The sequence below is a fragment of the Aspergillus ruber genome, assembly GCF_000600275.1.
Source record: "Aspergillus ruber CBS 135680 unplaced genomic scaffold scaffold00023, whole genome shotgun sequence".
NCBI classification, from domain to species: domain Eukaryota; kingdom Fungi; phylum Ascomycota; class Eurotiomycetes; order Eurotiales; family Aspergillaceae; genus Aspergillus; species Aspergillus ruber.
The window spans coordinates 96,724-111,016 of NW_024467319.1; the positions used below are offsets into that span (position 1 = coordinate 96,724).

The following is a 14,293-nucleotide window of genomic DNA, read 5'->3' on the forward strand; positions in this document are numbered from 1 at the left end:
CGCGGACGAGACACGAACATCATGTGACTTCGCCAAGATCTGATTACCGTCACTTGTCTCTTATTGGCTGATTGTTTTGCTCCGTCATCAACCCGTTCTGGACTTCATCTCAGCTTTCCGGCGGTGCCATACCATAAACTATTATTGATCATCTTGCCACTGGATTTTCTGGTTTCAAAGCTGGGTTTAGTCTCTTTCTTTTCAATTACTACCGGTACCTTGTTTCGTTGGAATTGGTTCAACTTCGAAAAGGCTAGGTGGCATAAACCGACTCGACCATGGCTTTCCGCTCTCTTCCACGGGCACTTAATAGTGCTCTTTCAGGATCACGCCCAGTTACTAGGAGCTTTCTAAGCCAACGAGCAGGTCTGGCAACCGCAGTTCCTCCAGTGACGCAGGATGAGACATCGTCGAAAGGACCTACTGCCATGGTTTTCATGAACATGGGAGGACCGTCAACAACAGATGAAGTGGAATCCTTCTTGAGCAGGCTATTTGTACGTTTTCGTGCTGGGAAGCTATACTCGGACATTATGGTTGACTTCAATTTCTCCCACAAAGGCCGACGGTGATTTAATTCCTCTCGGACGACTCCAACCATATCTCGGACCGCTTATCTCGAAGAGAAGAACGCCGAAGATTCAGAAACAATATGCAGAAATCGGAGGTGGATCGCCGATCCGGAAATGGTCTGAATATCAATGCACAGAGATGTGCAAGGTTCTAGACAAAATTAACCCCGAATCCGCCCCGCACAAGCCATACGTCGCATTCCGCTATGCCGATCCTCTGACCGAAGAGATGTACACCAAGCTACTTGACGATGGATTTGGGAGAGGGAGGGGAGGCCGTGCAGTCGCTTTTACACAATACCCGCAGTATTCTTGCTCGACCACCGGTAGTTCGCTTAATGAGTTATGGAAGTGGCGGAATCGTTTGGAGGGCAGGCGTGCAAATGGCGATGTGAACCCTACTGGCACGGTGCAATGGAGTGTCATCGACCGCTGGCCAACTCACCCCGGACTGATTGAAGCATTTGCGAAAAACATTGAGGCTCAGCTCGCGACATACCCTGAAGAGAAGAGGAGCAGCGCGGTGTTATTGTTCTCAGCACACAGCTTGCCGATGAGCGTCGTGAACAGAGGTATGAATGGAACAAATGATATTTGCATGGACAGTTGGCTAATGGAATCATAGGTGATCCTTACCCAGCGGAAGTTGCTGCCACTGTCAATGCGGTCATGCAGAGATTGAACTTCAGCAACCCCTACCGTTTGTGCTGGCAATCCCAGGTGGGGCCCTCCGCTTGGCTAGGTGCCCAGACCAGCGACACTGTCCAGGAATACGTGAAACGTGGGCATACCGACATCGTTCTCGTACCCATTGCGTTCACCAGTGACCACATCGAAACCCTCTATGAGCTGGATCTCGAGGTGATGGAAGACGCCGGCCACCTTCCGGGAGTCAAGCGGGCCGAGAGTATGAATGATAACCCGATCTTCATCGAGGCTCTTGCAGACATTGCGAAGACCCATCTGCAGAAAAATGAGCCATGCTCAATGCAGATGACTCTGCGCTGCCAGGGATGCCGCAGCGAAAGATGCTTAGAGCAGAAGAAATTCTTTGCAGGCGAGCAAGGTGCTTCGCTTGTTCTGTGAGCACTTCTTGTCTTCTGGTATAATATTTTCTCTTGATTTTGGTGCATTTGATATCTCGATACACCGCTGGTTTGGCGTTATCTGGCGACAGGTTCATGGCTTTTGAAAACGGCATCCATACACGTATCACGTTTCTCTTCTCTAACTGTATTTTTTCATATTATACTTGATCTTCTTACTGTCTTTGGCCCATTGGAATTTCAAACAAATGGATGGTTCTCATCATCGCCACCATCCGCTACTGCTGAAAGCGATATACAGCATTGATTAATTACACACAGGTGACGGTAGTCATGCAAAAAACGCTTTTCACAGTACACATTCAACCAGTGCAAATGATCAACAACTCCGTAGCTAAAAATCTATCTCAGACTAGACTGCCATCATCATCATGTACTAGGGTTGAATTGGAAGGGAAGGGCGTCTGGTTGAGGTACCTGATCAATTGTCGAATTCGTTGTCAAGAGGGCCTTGTCTAGCTAGGATACTGCTGATGGCAATCATACAAGCTTCTTCGTCACATTCTTTCTGTTCAGGGAGAAAACAAGAACTCTATATGTTTCTCCAGTGTAATACTATTTTCGAAGTTATATGTTCTGGGGCTTCTTTCTCGCACAACAGATCTCTTCAGAGTTGGTTTGCTTGTTACCGCTTGTCTGTACCTTCCATGTCATCTAGGATTATTCCACTCGCCAGTGAACCCAGAAGAAATTCTGTCCCCATCTCAGCTTTTGGCATGAATTTTTGAATTTTGGATGTCGACACCCTGCCATATGACCCATCAGTTCAAGATAAGGGATTCTGTATTCAAGGTCGGTTGCTCTGATACCTATCAACTAGAAAGCAAAGACACCATTGCAAATGTGTTCGTGAGGCGGAATTGTATAATACTGGCTAAATATCATACCGGCTGCACGAACGGGTGAATATATATCCAAGAATTGGTCATCAAATCTGGGGCGAGGGATTGAAAACCATTCTATCGCTATCAATAAATGGCTACTCGCCAAGACGGTGGTGTTCCCTTGGTTTCCAAATATATATACCGGGGTACGACATCGAATCTTCATGTAGAGTATATGCCAAGTACAAATTCAGGTTCAAACATATTCTGATCGCTACCCTATAACTATAAACAGAAATCTCAAATAAGGAGCATACTAGCCGGATCCTCCAAATACTTCTTTACCAACGCGAGTAAGATGACAGCTTCACGGCCGTCGACCAAACGATGATCATAAGTCAACGCGACATGCATAATCTACATGGATTAGCGAACAAACAATCTCGAACAGAAAGTCCTAAAACCTACTGATCGAATATATGCCTCACCGTCGATCACAACAGGCCGTTCTTGGATTCCGTAGATACCAAGAACCGCGCTCTGCGGCATGTTGATGATAGGAGTTCCGAAAAGAGATCCCCATATTCCGCTGTTGCTGACAGTGAAGGTGCCACCGGTCAGGTCGTTCATGGCTAATTTGCTGTCGCGAGCCTGGACATGGTAACAATATATAAGTCTATTAGTACCCAACAAGAGGCGCGAGTGCGACACACCTTCTTTCCCAACTCTGCGATTCCTTGCTCAATACCAACAACACTCTTTCTTTCAATATTCCGGAGCACGGGCGTCACAAGCCCCTTGGGGGTGGCGACTGCTATACTCAAGTCGACATAATCACGGAAGACAATCGTGTCGTCGTTCTCGATCGCAGCGTTCACAGCCGGAATCTGGTTTAAAGCCATTGCAGAAGCGCGAGCTACCGGACCCATGAATCCAAGCTTCACACCTTGTTTGTCGAGAACCTCATCCTTGTATTGTTTACGCATGGCGATGACCTGGGACATATCGACTTCGTTGAAGGTTGTAAGGAATGCTGTTGTGTTTTGCGACTCTTTCAGACGTTCCGCTGTGCGCAAGCGCATTCGTATCATCTTGACCTGGGGACACTTGATGAACATCGTATAACTGGCTGGAGGGATAGGGGGAAGTAGTAGTAACCTTGTTCTCAGCACGGCTGCTGTCTCCATATGCGGACACTGATGCTTCCTGAGACAGTGACGAAGATGCTGCCGGAGCCATGGATTGTTGTTGCTTTTGTTCCGCTGAATATTGCTGTGCAGCGAGATCCTTGACTCTTTGCGGCTCTGAATCCTTTGCTGATGAGGTCGGCTTCTCGCGCGCATCCACATCGATCTCGATGAGGGCTTGCCCGACTGTAACTGTATCTCCTTCACCAACCAACAACTTGGTTACTATTCCCGGATCAGGCGCGTTCACGGCGACATCAATATTGTCTGTCTCGATCAAAGCTAGCTCTTCATCCAAGTCGACATAATCACCGACTTGCTTGGTGTAAGAGGCGAGCACGCCTTCAGATATAGATTCGGCCATCTGGGGGGCATTGACGATCTTGGTATTCGCATTTCGGGGGTTGAGGTACTGAAGCATCGCTGACAATAATTATCTTTGGCAACTTTGCTAGGCATCGTTCGAGCTGGAGTGACGCGTACGTTAAACGGGGCGTCTGGACGAGACTATCGACATAGGAGTATGCGAATGGTCGAGCGCGCGGAAAAGCGCGAGGACGGACTGATAGTGCTCGCAATCGAGCAGGTATACGAGTCATCACGGTGCTTAAATTTGAGAATAATCCAGGCTTCACAGGTCTGATCTAATCGGAGAAAGATACCGTCCAGTTCTGGCCGATGCTTGTTCGGCGACTTGTCGGTTTGCCGATTCTGAGGCTTTTTGACGGCTATATACATGTAGTATCCAGACTCTGACTTCTATATCTTGCCTTTTATTTTTCAGGCTTAACAATTCTATTGTTTCATACATTAATCTCTCATGTTTCGATGCGCTTTTAGTTGCGGTTCGGACTCAAGAGCATTTATGTTTGCGCGTAAGGCTTACATTACATATCGACTCTTAAGGAAGCCACTAGGCCAATTTTCCTTGAGCTAAGTAGTTTCACGATTGAGATCTTCATATTCGTTACGTGCAGTGGTGTTTGTCCATGATGTTGTATGAACGTGGTTGCCTTCCGAACAATAGCTTTGTTATTTGTTAAAATCTGTTCAAGCCTATTGTATCAAGTTAGGCTGGCCGAAAATTAAGAAGACGTCTCCGTGGCGCAATCGGCTAGCGCGTCTGACTGTTAATCAGGAGGTTGGAAGTTCGAGCCTTCCCGGGGACGACTTTTTTTGGCTACCAATTTTTACCATTGGTAGTTGATTGAATTGAGCCTTTTTTTTTTTTTTTTTTTTTTTTTTTTTTTTTTTTTGTCTGTAGTATCTCTCTTTAGAGGATGTTCAATTGAATCTACTACGGTTGTACTACGCACAGCGACATTTGAATAATTTACCGATCGATCAACGACCCATGATCTCTATGCTCTGTAACTATAACATCATGACGCAAATTCCTCACAGCAAAATCCCGGCACTTAGACAAGCTCCTCGAACCGGCGCAAGTCCATCTCTTTCTCTAGCAGAGGAATCACATAGGGGTCGAAGGTCTTCCAGTAGGGATTCTCGAGGTGGTACTTCTGCGAGCTCTCGTGGAGGTAGCGCTCGACGATGCAGAAGTCCTGGGGGTCGTGGACGGACTGCATGACGAACCACGAGAGGGTCTCGTGGTCCTTGGAGTAGACGGCGGAGGCTTCAAGGAGTTTGGCGTGCAGCTTCTGGATCGATTCCTGGTCGGGCTTTGCGCGCATGTCTGGTTTAGGTTAGTACGAAGTGCTTTGAAGGAAATCAGATAAGGAGTGAAGGATGACGTACGAACGACGATGTTGTAGACCATTTTGGCGGTTTGTAGTGTGTTATTCTTTTGTCAATTGAGCTTGAAATCGGGGTAAGTGGGATGGAGGGGTCGATGGAGGGGCAGGTTTCTTATATGGTCTGAAGTTACGGAGTAGACTCGCCCTACCGTGGAGTAACTGACTGGAACATTGTGGGGCGATCCAATCCTGCGTTCTCCCTTGAGTTTTTCCGTGGATTTCATGATGCCAATGATGTCGTCTTGCCTAGATGGGCTACGGTGAAACGCGGGTGTTGCGGGTATACCTCGGAGTATTGCTGGTGTTGACGATTGAATTAGCGAATCGGATGGGGACGACAGAAGGTTATTCGCACATATGCAGTGCTATCCGGGGTGCTTTAAGCCTAAAGTGAATTTCTACGTTGGAGAAAAAGAAAACAGTAAAAAAAAAACGTCCCCGGGAAGGCTCGAACTTCCAACCTCCTGATTAACAGTCAGACGCGCTAGCCGATTGCGCCACGGAGACGTACTGTTAAGAGACTCGGGCCCAATATAGGGGTCCATATGGCAAATCTACGTTGCAAAATGAGGCCCGACCAATTTCCCGTACACCAGCTACCCCCCATAAACCATATCTGGTTGGCAATAAAGTAACTTGTCTTCACGCACTGGGTAGCCCCTTCTGGCGTCCCGTCCAAAGGGTTCTCGCGCACCATGATGAATCCCATGGCCATAACGGAGATGATCAAATCGGCAAGAGAAGGCTGTGTCGATGTGTCGGTGTCACAACCTGGCTTCCCTCGTATCGTACCTAGGGTTCTAGTTAGTTGTATTTCGAGACAGGACACTTACCCTAAGTGTCTTTCAAGCACTCATGTGCTCAATGACCATCCAGGTCCTCTGTATATCACGTCGAAGGTATGTCGCCCCCTCCAGGCTCCGTAAGATAATCAACAGGTAGAAACGGTAAAGGTAACGAATAGAGAAACAAGGCCAACCGAGCACGTATGCTGGGTTGTTGGTTAAGTGCGGACGAGTCAGAAACTAGAAGGTAACCAATGCTTGATTAACTAGATTGATTGCGAAGAACTAAACTGAGTACATGAATGAGTGTCCTTATATATCTTCCGTTCTCCTACCATTCTGTATACCATCTAGGGTAGATAGATGGTAGCATATACCATTCCGTATACCATTCATGGTAGATAAATGGTAGGGAATCACGTGACTGATCCTTTGGGTTATCAGCTGGAATCCCTGTTCCTTCTGTATCTCCATTATTCCTTGTAACCCAATGATTCTGCCTTACCTCCCCGCATAGTCACGTGAGACTGATGTGGCTAGGTCTGTAACAGTCGGCTCTAGACCATCTGTTTGGATATGGCTTTCGATTCCCTGTGAACGAAATATACTTATATCGAAGTCATGATAATTTGTGTGAGAAAGCCGACTGGTCGAGCTGCTGAAATTGTCGATATGGCATTTCAGTGCTGGAGGTTATATATAATCCCGCCCCGCCGGATCTTTATTGTTCACTATTGGACTTGTATATCCCACTTAGGGAATGTAACCACTTTCCTTAAGCCTATGATGTCTGACGCAAAAATATGACCCAGAAACCCGGAAGTTTTGTTCAAAGAGAAAAGCCACTGTTCTTGGAGAGGCTACCACAGAACTTCGAACAAGAACGATTGGAGGGAAACCGTGAGAAATCCGCTATCCCCTGGGGTTATGACACGGCCTGCCGCTTGGGCAACCGTTTTTCGAAGTGCATTCATCTCTGCCTGACCAGTAAACGTCGTAACGCCAGTGTAACAATCAGAGCATAGTCGTTATTCGCGCTATTGAATGGCTGAAGACCTCTAGATAGTCTCTGGACATTGCCAGAAGTCTGACATGGTTTTTTCATGTCCACATATGCGATATATAGCAAGAGAACCGTTTGTACTCCGTAGAGAGTGATGAAGATAATCACTGCAAGGTAGCAACAAAGGCGTAGGCCCACTTTGCTACGACACTCCCTCGCGACGATCTGTGTAGCTGTAAGCTGACGAAGAAAATTCTTTCACTGAAAAAAGCCTAGATGTCAACAAAAAGTAGAGAGATTGACTTCGACTTATCGACCGGGAACTAACCCAGATTTGGAGCGAAGATCCGGAGCTAACAGGGACTTGCAATTTATTTTCCTAAAGAACCATAAAAATATAGTCTGCCATAACAAGTTAGTCTCCGTGGCGCAATCGGCTAGCGCGTCTGACTGTTAATCAGGAGGTTGGAAGTTCGAGCCTTCCCGGGGACGACTTTTTAAAATTTTTTTCTTTGTATTACATCGAGTCTGTCAACGCTTCTTTTCTTCATCGCTTTTCTTTTCTGATCTTATTCCTTTCTGGCGAGGCGTGATCCGGAAGGAAGGCCGGTAGAAACTAGTGACAGTCACGTACGTACCGGATGGCGGACCAAGCAACCTTCAATAAAAACTCAATATCTACAATATTGAACAAGAGCATAGAGCAACTATGACATATAGTCTGCCATGACATTACGATCCCTGATTAACGGAATCCGGACGCACTCGCCCATACTGCGCGATTCGTGGTTATTGCGATAATAGCTGCTATGCGTCGAGATTCAACAGGTATGACACTCGGAGACGGATTATTGATATGAGTGGGGGAGCAGACCCATTGAGCACCAGCGTCCAATCGTGCTATTATAGTATTTCACGACCATACGGTATTTGTGTGATGCCGTTATTGCTTGGATACCAAACTCTTAACAGATCATTCTAAGATAATTCGTCTCCGTGGCGCAATAGGCTAGCGCGTCTGACTGTTATGCCCATGGGCTGTTATCAGGAGGTTGGAAGTTCGAGCCTTCCCGGGGACGTTCCTTTTTTGGCGTTCGCTTATTCTCATTTTCTCTCTCTCCCCCTTTTTTTTTTTTTTTGGCTGGTGTGTGGAGGATAGAACCGGCTTGTCTGGTAAGAAATTTCTGGTCTGCATAAAGGCTGGATACCGTATACCTTTCCGAGGAACTGACTTAGGATTTCTGTCGCATAGCACGATATACACCCAGCCGGAATGTGACTGGTCTAAAGTACAGGAAATCAGAACGTGGGAGGCAAACTCTCAGACTGCCGGTCCTCTCCATTCACCAAGCCATAATACCAAGTCAAGTTACGTCCGTCATGATCCCGCACTGCAAACTCATTACCCAGATAGTTGAACCGGTTCCCGATGAGATATTCAATATCATAATCCTCGTATCTCGGGTGTTGCAGGAGAGGGAAACGAGGGCAAAAAGTCGTATCGAACCCAGTGGCGCAAATAATAACGTCCACTTCGCGATGCTGACCATCGGCACTGACGAATCCAGTTTCTGTGATCTCACGGATGTTTTCTGTCCAGATGCTGGTTCTGTCCTCGGTCAGGGCTTCCAAAAAGCCGTTGCTAGAGGTGGGATGGCGACAGCCGACGCCAAAATTCTTGGAAATGAGCTTGTCGATCAATCCCGGTTTCTTGACCAATTTCTGTCGCATGAAATTCTCGCAAAACGTGCGAGCTTCTTGCGATTCAGGGGAACCATTGACTATGAACCGGAAGCGAATGTTCAATTCGGACTCGACAGCCTTGCAGTATCTCAGGTATAATTCGGGGTTCTCGTGGGACTTTTGTTTCGTCTCGTCGATGTAGGTAAAGTTCGCTCCCCCAGGTCCGGCGTAACTAGGAGCACCGCCGGCAGTGATACAGGTTGGAGAACGGGCGACGACGTGCAGCTGTTGGACTCGATCAATGATAGTTGGAACAATTTGTACGGCAGAGCTGCCTACCCCTATGGCCAACACAGGCTTGTTGTCGAGCTGGACATTGTCGTCCCAATTGGCACTGTGGACGCGGACGCCTTGAAAGTCATTGAGTCCTCTGATGTTAGGTCACTTTCATTTGTTGAGATAGCCGCCGCCGTTGACAAAAAGTCCGCATAGTCATCGAAGCACGTCCGCGGATCGTTATCACACATGATGGTGACTTTCCATTTGGACAAACTATCGAGCCATTCCGCCCGGATAACCTGGTGGTTGAACTTGACGAACCTTTTCAACTGGTTGCTCCTTACCGCATTTTTGAAGTATTGCCATATCTCCCGCGATCCGGAAAAATAGCGAGACCAATCTGGCTTGCGTTGCCAGATGTACTGGTAGCTGACACTGGGAACACCACAGGCGCATCCAGGGTATCGATTCTCCAGCCATGTTCCTCCAATGTCGCTGTTCTTTTCGTAAATCTGTAGCTCGGGGTTGTCCATCTTATCCACCACGGAATGGGCGAAATCAATGCCTGCCGCGCTTATACCCATCAATATCACTTTGGCTGGCCGCCGCGTGCCCAGACGCGTCTCACGGATACGGTATCCGTTCCAGGAGCCATCTTCATTGTTACAATGCGATTTTCCGTGGCTTTTAGGGAATGGCGAAATAGAACCCATGTTGGTGTAATGTATGCTGGTGGTTTTGGAATTGGGTTGAATTGCAATTTCGGTTTGTGATAGAGAACGATGTTCGGCCTAGCGATGACTTATTTAAAGTCTTTATAAGTCTATATCATTCAGCATACCGATTGGTCACTACCCACATATCTACTACCTCTCCGAGATAATGGTAATCAATGCCGAAGGAAGATCTCGGTGCCGAATACATTGCCCTAATGACGACCGAAGCCCAGAATGATAATCCAATCTTAAATGCGAAGTGTGCAGTAGAAACAGGCATTCTGATACCCACAAAACAGAGCTACAGCAAAGCTGGTATATTCTATCTTGACCGCATCACAATGGCGAATCTACTAGAACCGGCGCTTCTAAGTTCTATTCGCTCATGCTATTTCCTCTGCGCATTTGTGGCACAGGCTGTCCTCATTGTCCTGCGCCGGGTTCTCCTGCCGGGACTATCCAATTCCAACCCCTGAAAACGCCAGAGCTGCGCGTAACGCCAATACGAAATACTCTATATCACCTCAAGAACGGGTACAGTGTTCTTCACTCTTTCAACCCAGTCACGAATGTTCTCTACGAAAGTTCGAGCAATTCCCGGTTTGATCGCTCTCCAGATACCATTCTCTTCAGCATCTAGCTGTGCATCTCGCTCATCGAGCATTTTTTTCGTAGCAGAAAATTTACCTCTTTTCTTCCCTTTCCGTCCAGCGGGTGGGGAAGTGCAATCCTCCACGTAATTAAAACCAATCTTCAGTGTGAGTCTCTTTCCACGACAGAAATGACTCGACCACATCCGGAGCTGTTTCTCGATAGGAGCCCAAACAATTTCGGTTTTGTTGAAGCGCTTGGTCAGATCACGCTGGGAACGGTCATTGACTGGCACAACAATCGCCGTGTCATCGACCCTGACCCTTTTACTGCGGGAGATTTTCTCTCGAAGGACAGTCTGTAGCTTCTGTTCTAGGAATAACCGCTAGTAGGCGCTTGGGGTTAATACCAGGTCTTCTTCCGTGTCTTTCACTACCGCCTTGTTGAGAGTGACTCGCCATTCGATGGAGTAGTGAATACAGCTTGGCGGATCTTCGTCGTAAATTTTGTCTTCATCCCACTCAGATAACTGAAGCAGTGGTACAGTATTTGGTCGAAGTTGGCTTGTGGATTGGGTGCATCGTTGAGCACGATAAAGGGGGAGGGGCTACAGTTGGATCGCGTAGTGTAAGGGCTGCGGAAGTATCCTGGGGTTGGGGCATATAGTGAATCCTGGTTCCATGGTTCGGCCTCCAGGGACTGAGAGATGTAGTTAGCATGGTACAGACTAGTGCTCATATCTTCACACGATCGAAACTCTGAAGGTCTGCGTCAGCTGAAGTGGGAGGATACCAGCTGTGGTTAGACGCCAAGAACGAATAGAATTGGTAGTAGTAAGCAGGAGCCATGGGAAAACACAAACGAGAATCATATTAACCTACCAGGTTTAGTTCTATACGGTAGCAGCACGGCTTTCGTCATGTACGAGATAGATATAGGTGAAGGTCACCGAGGAAGACGAGGCAAGGGAGACGGCGGGCGTGGGACGGGCCAGATCGCCAGACGTTCCCCCCAACCTCTTAGAACCCCGGCCTAGAACATTCGCTAGGAACCTACAGTATTTTACAATGACTTATTCGACGATGAAACCAAATACAATATAATTCATGATACGACTAGGCAGGGGTTGTTTGTAGAGTAACCCGATTAGGATTAGGGTGGTTTCGGATACGGGCCGAGAAACAATGCGTGTATGTCCATGAGGGAATCTGTTTTCGACTCCGACTGTAGTCATATTAGGATTTCTACTCCCAGAAATAGACGAGATATGACGGCCAGAAGCCAGATCAAAAAGCTATTCATTTTTAGTTGTGAGAATTTTCTGAACGGTCCCTTCCTCGGCCTTCACTTAATATTTACATGCGCTGAAAGCACTGCCATAATCTGATGACGTCAGTAAATAGGAAGCCTTGCTAACATGCCTGAAGCAAACTGGCCTATGAAGTATCTAAATTTCGGAAACTGAGATATTTCCTAGGAACATTAGTAGTCAACGCATCTCCGGAGGCGCAGCCCGCCAGTTGTAACAATGTGCTTGGTTTAGTGCCTCATCAGCTGGCGGCAAGAAGAACATTCTCATTAACTAGAGATAAAGAGTTAGGCCGATCCATAGCTAAATTGCGCCTGAAACATCAATCATATGTCGACAACTGTAGGAAATACTTGGTGTCTTAAGGCATAAAGCGTCCGCGCTAGCTGGATTAGTAATCGAACATAAACAGGTGCTCGGATGCCACTGCCACATCGCGACTCTTGTCATGCGTTGTGTCATGCATGGTGTCCTAACAGCGGGTCATCCACTAGCTCTTTGAAGACAGATTTACCGCTAGCTATGCAGGACGATATTGCTGAATTACGACGTCAACTGGAGGAAGAGAGACGGGCCAGAGAAGAGGCAGAACGGCGCCAGGAAGAGGCAGAACGGCTCCAGGAAGAGGCAGAACGGCTCCAGGAAGAGGCAGAACGGCGCCAGGAAGAGGCAGAACAACGACTGCAACCCAACTCTCTATTTCGCCTTCTCGATCGCTGCCACGAATCTCTGTCACAGACGATCCGAGTCGAGACGAACGCGACCCTGACGACCCAAGGCAACGTGACTGACCCGGTCAATCGACTTTTTCCCAAGCGGATTGTTCCATGGCTTGATTTCCCTCAGATCCAGGAGCAAATCTGGAAGAAACTCGAGCGTGCAGTCGGCTTTACCTCACGTCCGCTCTTTCCTTCCGATACCCAGCTAGACTATGTCGCAACAAATGTCCAAGACCGACCGATTTACTCAGAAGCGACTTTACGAAATTTCGAGCGAGACACTGTGGATAACTTTGTTGAAAAGATTGTCGAGGCATTACGAGGCGATGAAACTTTGCAACGGGAGTTTGGTATTGAGGGCCGAGTGGCCTTTTATGACCGCACGAACTCAACCTCACTGGATGACAGTCTAGAAATGCATCTTGACGACGCACCCCATCAACCAACAAACACCAACCGCGGGAGAGGTAGAAGAAAAGGGAAGGGGAAACAAATGAGTCAAAGTCAGACGAGGGCTCGTTCAGGAAGGCGGCGCAATCGCCGTGCTGATCAGTTCTGTGTTCATGTCGTGGCTGACGAGCGCCAGATACCAGTATATGCGGTGGAGTTTAAAGCCCCTCACAAGCTTACAGTCGCGGAATTAGTCGCGGGCTTGCACGAGATGGACCTGGCCCGCGATGTTATTGATCAGGAAGGAGACACGTTTGAGTTTCATACCACCCGCCTTGTTGCCGCTGTTGTCACTCAAATATTCTCATACATGCATGACTTGGGGATACAGAACGGGTGTATTCGGACAGGGGAGGCATTTGTCTTTCTACATATTCCAGAGGATCCCACAATAGTTCAATACTACTTGTGTTTCCCAAATCAAGACGTGCAGGCAGGCGATGAGAGCCGTCTCCACCGGACTGCTGTGGGCCAGATGCTTGCGTTCACACTCCAAGCACTGGCCGCTGAAGCTCCGTCCCAAGAGTGGCACAATGCCGCATATGAACAGCTTTCGACCTGGAAAGTCGAATACCTGGACGTCTTGCGCGATATTCCCGAAACAATTCGCAAGGAGCCGCCGCCCTCGAATTATCGGCCTTCATACTGGAAACCGAATCCAAAGACACACAATACACGTTCCCACGCTCGCTGTAATCCAGGCGTATCTACCCCGGTAGGCTCGCCAAGTGAAAGCAGCGATAGTGACGAGGATATGCCTTCGCCGTCTACTGCACCAGCCGCGCGCAGTCGATCAAGTCGCGGGAAAGGTAAAAATCTATCAACTGGCGGACGCGAACGGGCACCACCCGACCGAAGAACAAAGCAAACTCCTTCTCAAAGGGTGCAGAGACCGTACTGCACCATGGCTTGTATCCGCGGTATGGTCAACGGGGGTCCTCTGGATAAAAAGTGCCCTAACTGGCAACATCACGGCGGTCAGAGGCATCCAATGGGCCCGCAGGAGTTCACGCGCAAGCTGCACCGTCAACTTGTCCAAAATCGAAATAAGGGTTTTGAGCCGCTACACATCCGTGGTCGGACGGGGTATCTCATGAAAGCGACTCTATTGTCACATGGGTATACGGTGGTCATCAAGGCTACAACAAAGGAGAATCAGCATGCCCTTAAAACAGAAGTTGACAATTATCGCAAGCTCCGAAGTTTGCAAGGATATCAGATCCCAGTCTGTTTAGGCAACTTTGAGCCAAGCATCGCATACTGGTACCATGGTCGGGTAATGGCACATATGATGATCCTGAGCTGGTCTGGAACT

General features: G+C 48.0%; 6 protein-coding genes and 4 non-coding genes across 10 annotated transcripts; 5 read left to right on the plus strand and 5 right to left on the minus strand.

The window, feature by feature from the left end:
- Positions 1 to 278: 278 nt before the first annotated feature.
- Positions 279 to 1,658, plus strand: EURHEDRAFT_379487 (ferrochelatase HEM15; the record flags this gene model as incomplete). The annotated part of the gene is made up of 3 exons (XM_040779177.1): positions 279 to 497; positions 562 to 1,144; positions 1,198 to 1,658. 3 exons carry the CDS (start codon positions 279 to 281, stop codon positions 1,656 to 1,658), a joined length of 1,263 nt encoding a protein of 420 aa, XP_040636750.1.
- A 1,144-nt stretch (positions 1,659 to 2,802) lies between these two features.
- EURHEDRAFT_504913 (dihydrolipoamide succinyltransferase) lies at positions 2,803 to 4,110 on the minus strand (the record flags this gene model as incomplete). Its single annotated transcript, XM_040785822.1, has 4 exons — positions 2,803 to 2,919; positions 2,971 to 3,153; positions 3,216 to 3,599; positions 3,661 to 4,110. The coding sequence occupies 4 exons, from the start codon at positions 4,108 to 4,110 to the stop codon at positions 2,803 to 2,805; spliced, it is 1,134 nt and encodes a 377-aa protein (XP_040636751.1).
- Positions 4,111 to 4,784: 674 nt separating this feature from the next.
- On the plus strand, positions 4,785 to 4,858 carry EURHEDRAFT_t118. The gene has a single exon. It is a non-coding gene; the product is annotated as a tRNA-Asn (tRNA).
- An 87-nt stretch (positions 4,859 to 4,945) lies between these two features.
- Positions 4,946 to 5,838, minus strand: EURHEDRAFT_483343 (putative quinol monooxygenase). Its single transcript, XM_040785533.1, has 2 exons — positions 5,445 to 5,838; positions 4,946 to 5,382 (listed from the first exon to the last, which is right to left on the minus strand). Exons 1-2 carry the CDS (start codon positions 5,464 to 5,466, stop codon positions 5,108 to 5,110), a joined length of 297 nt encoding a protein of 98 aa, XP_040636752.1. The 5' UTR covers positions 5,467 to 5,838; the 3' UTR covers positions 4,946 to 5,107.
- Positions 5,839 to 5,876: 38 nt separating this feature from the next.
- Positions 5,877 to 5,950, minus strand: EURHEDRAFT_t123. Its single transcript has one exon. It is a non-coding gene; the product is annotated as a tRNA-Asn (tRNA).
- Positions 5,951 to 6,184: 234 nt separating this feature from the next.
- EURHEDRAFT_414632 (uncharacterized protein) lies at positions 6,185 to 6,779 on the minus strand. The gene has a single exon (XM_040782490.1). The coding sequence runs from the start codon at positions 6,700 to 6,702 to the stop codon at positions 6,541 to 6,543; it is 162 nt and encodes a 53-aa protein (XP_040636753.1). The 5' UTR covers positions 6,703 to 6,779; the 3' UTR covers positions 6,185 to 6,540.
- An 870-nt stretch (positions 6,780 to 7,649) lies between these two features.
- On the plus strand, positions 7,650 to 7,723 carry EURHEDRAFT_t119. The gene has a single exon. It is a non-coding gene; the product is annotated as a tRNA-Asn (tRNA).
- Positions 7,724 to 8,221: 498 nt separating this feature from the next.
- EURHEDRAFT_t120 lies at positions 8,222 to 8,310 on the plus strand. The gene has a single exon. It is a non-coding gene; the product is annotated as a tRNA-Asn (tRNA).
- Positions 8,311 to 8,365: 55 nt separating this feature from the next.
- EURHEDRAFT_388142 (flavin-containing monooxygenase) lies at positions 8,366 to 9,906 on the minus strand (the record flags this gene model as incomplete). Its single annotated transcript, XM_040779729.1, has 2 exons — positions 8,366 to 9,344; positions 9,392 to 9,906. 2 exons carry the CDS (start codon positions 9,904 to 9,906, stop codon positions 8,531 to 8,533), a joined length of 1,329 nt encoding a protein of 442 aa, XP_040636754.1. The 3' UTR covers positions 8,366 to 8,530.
- Positions 9,907 to 12,331: 2,425 nt separating this feature from the next.
- On the plus strand, positions 12,332 to 14,293 carry EURHEDRAFT_432534 (uncharacterized protein; the record flags this gene model as incomplete). Its single annotated transcript, XM_040783420.1, has 1 exon — positions 12,332 to 14,293. A coding segment is annotated over one exon (1,962 nt), but the record flags the coding sequence as incomplete, so codon positions are not given.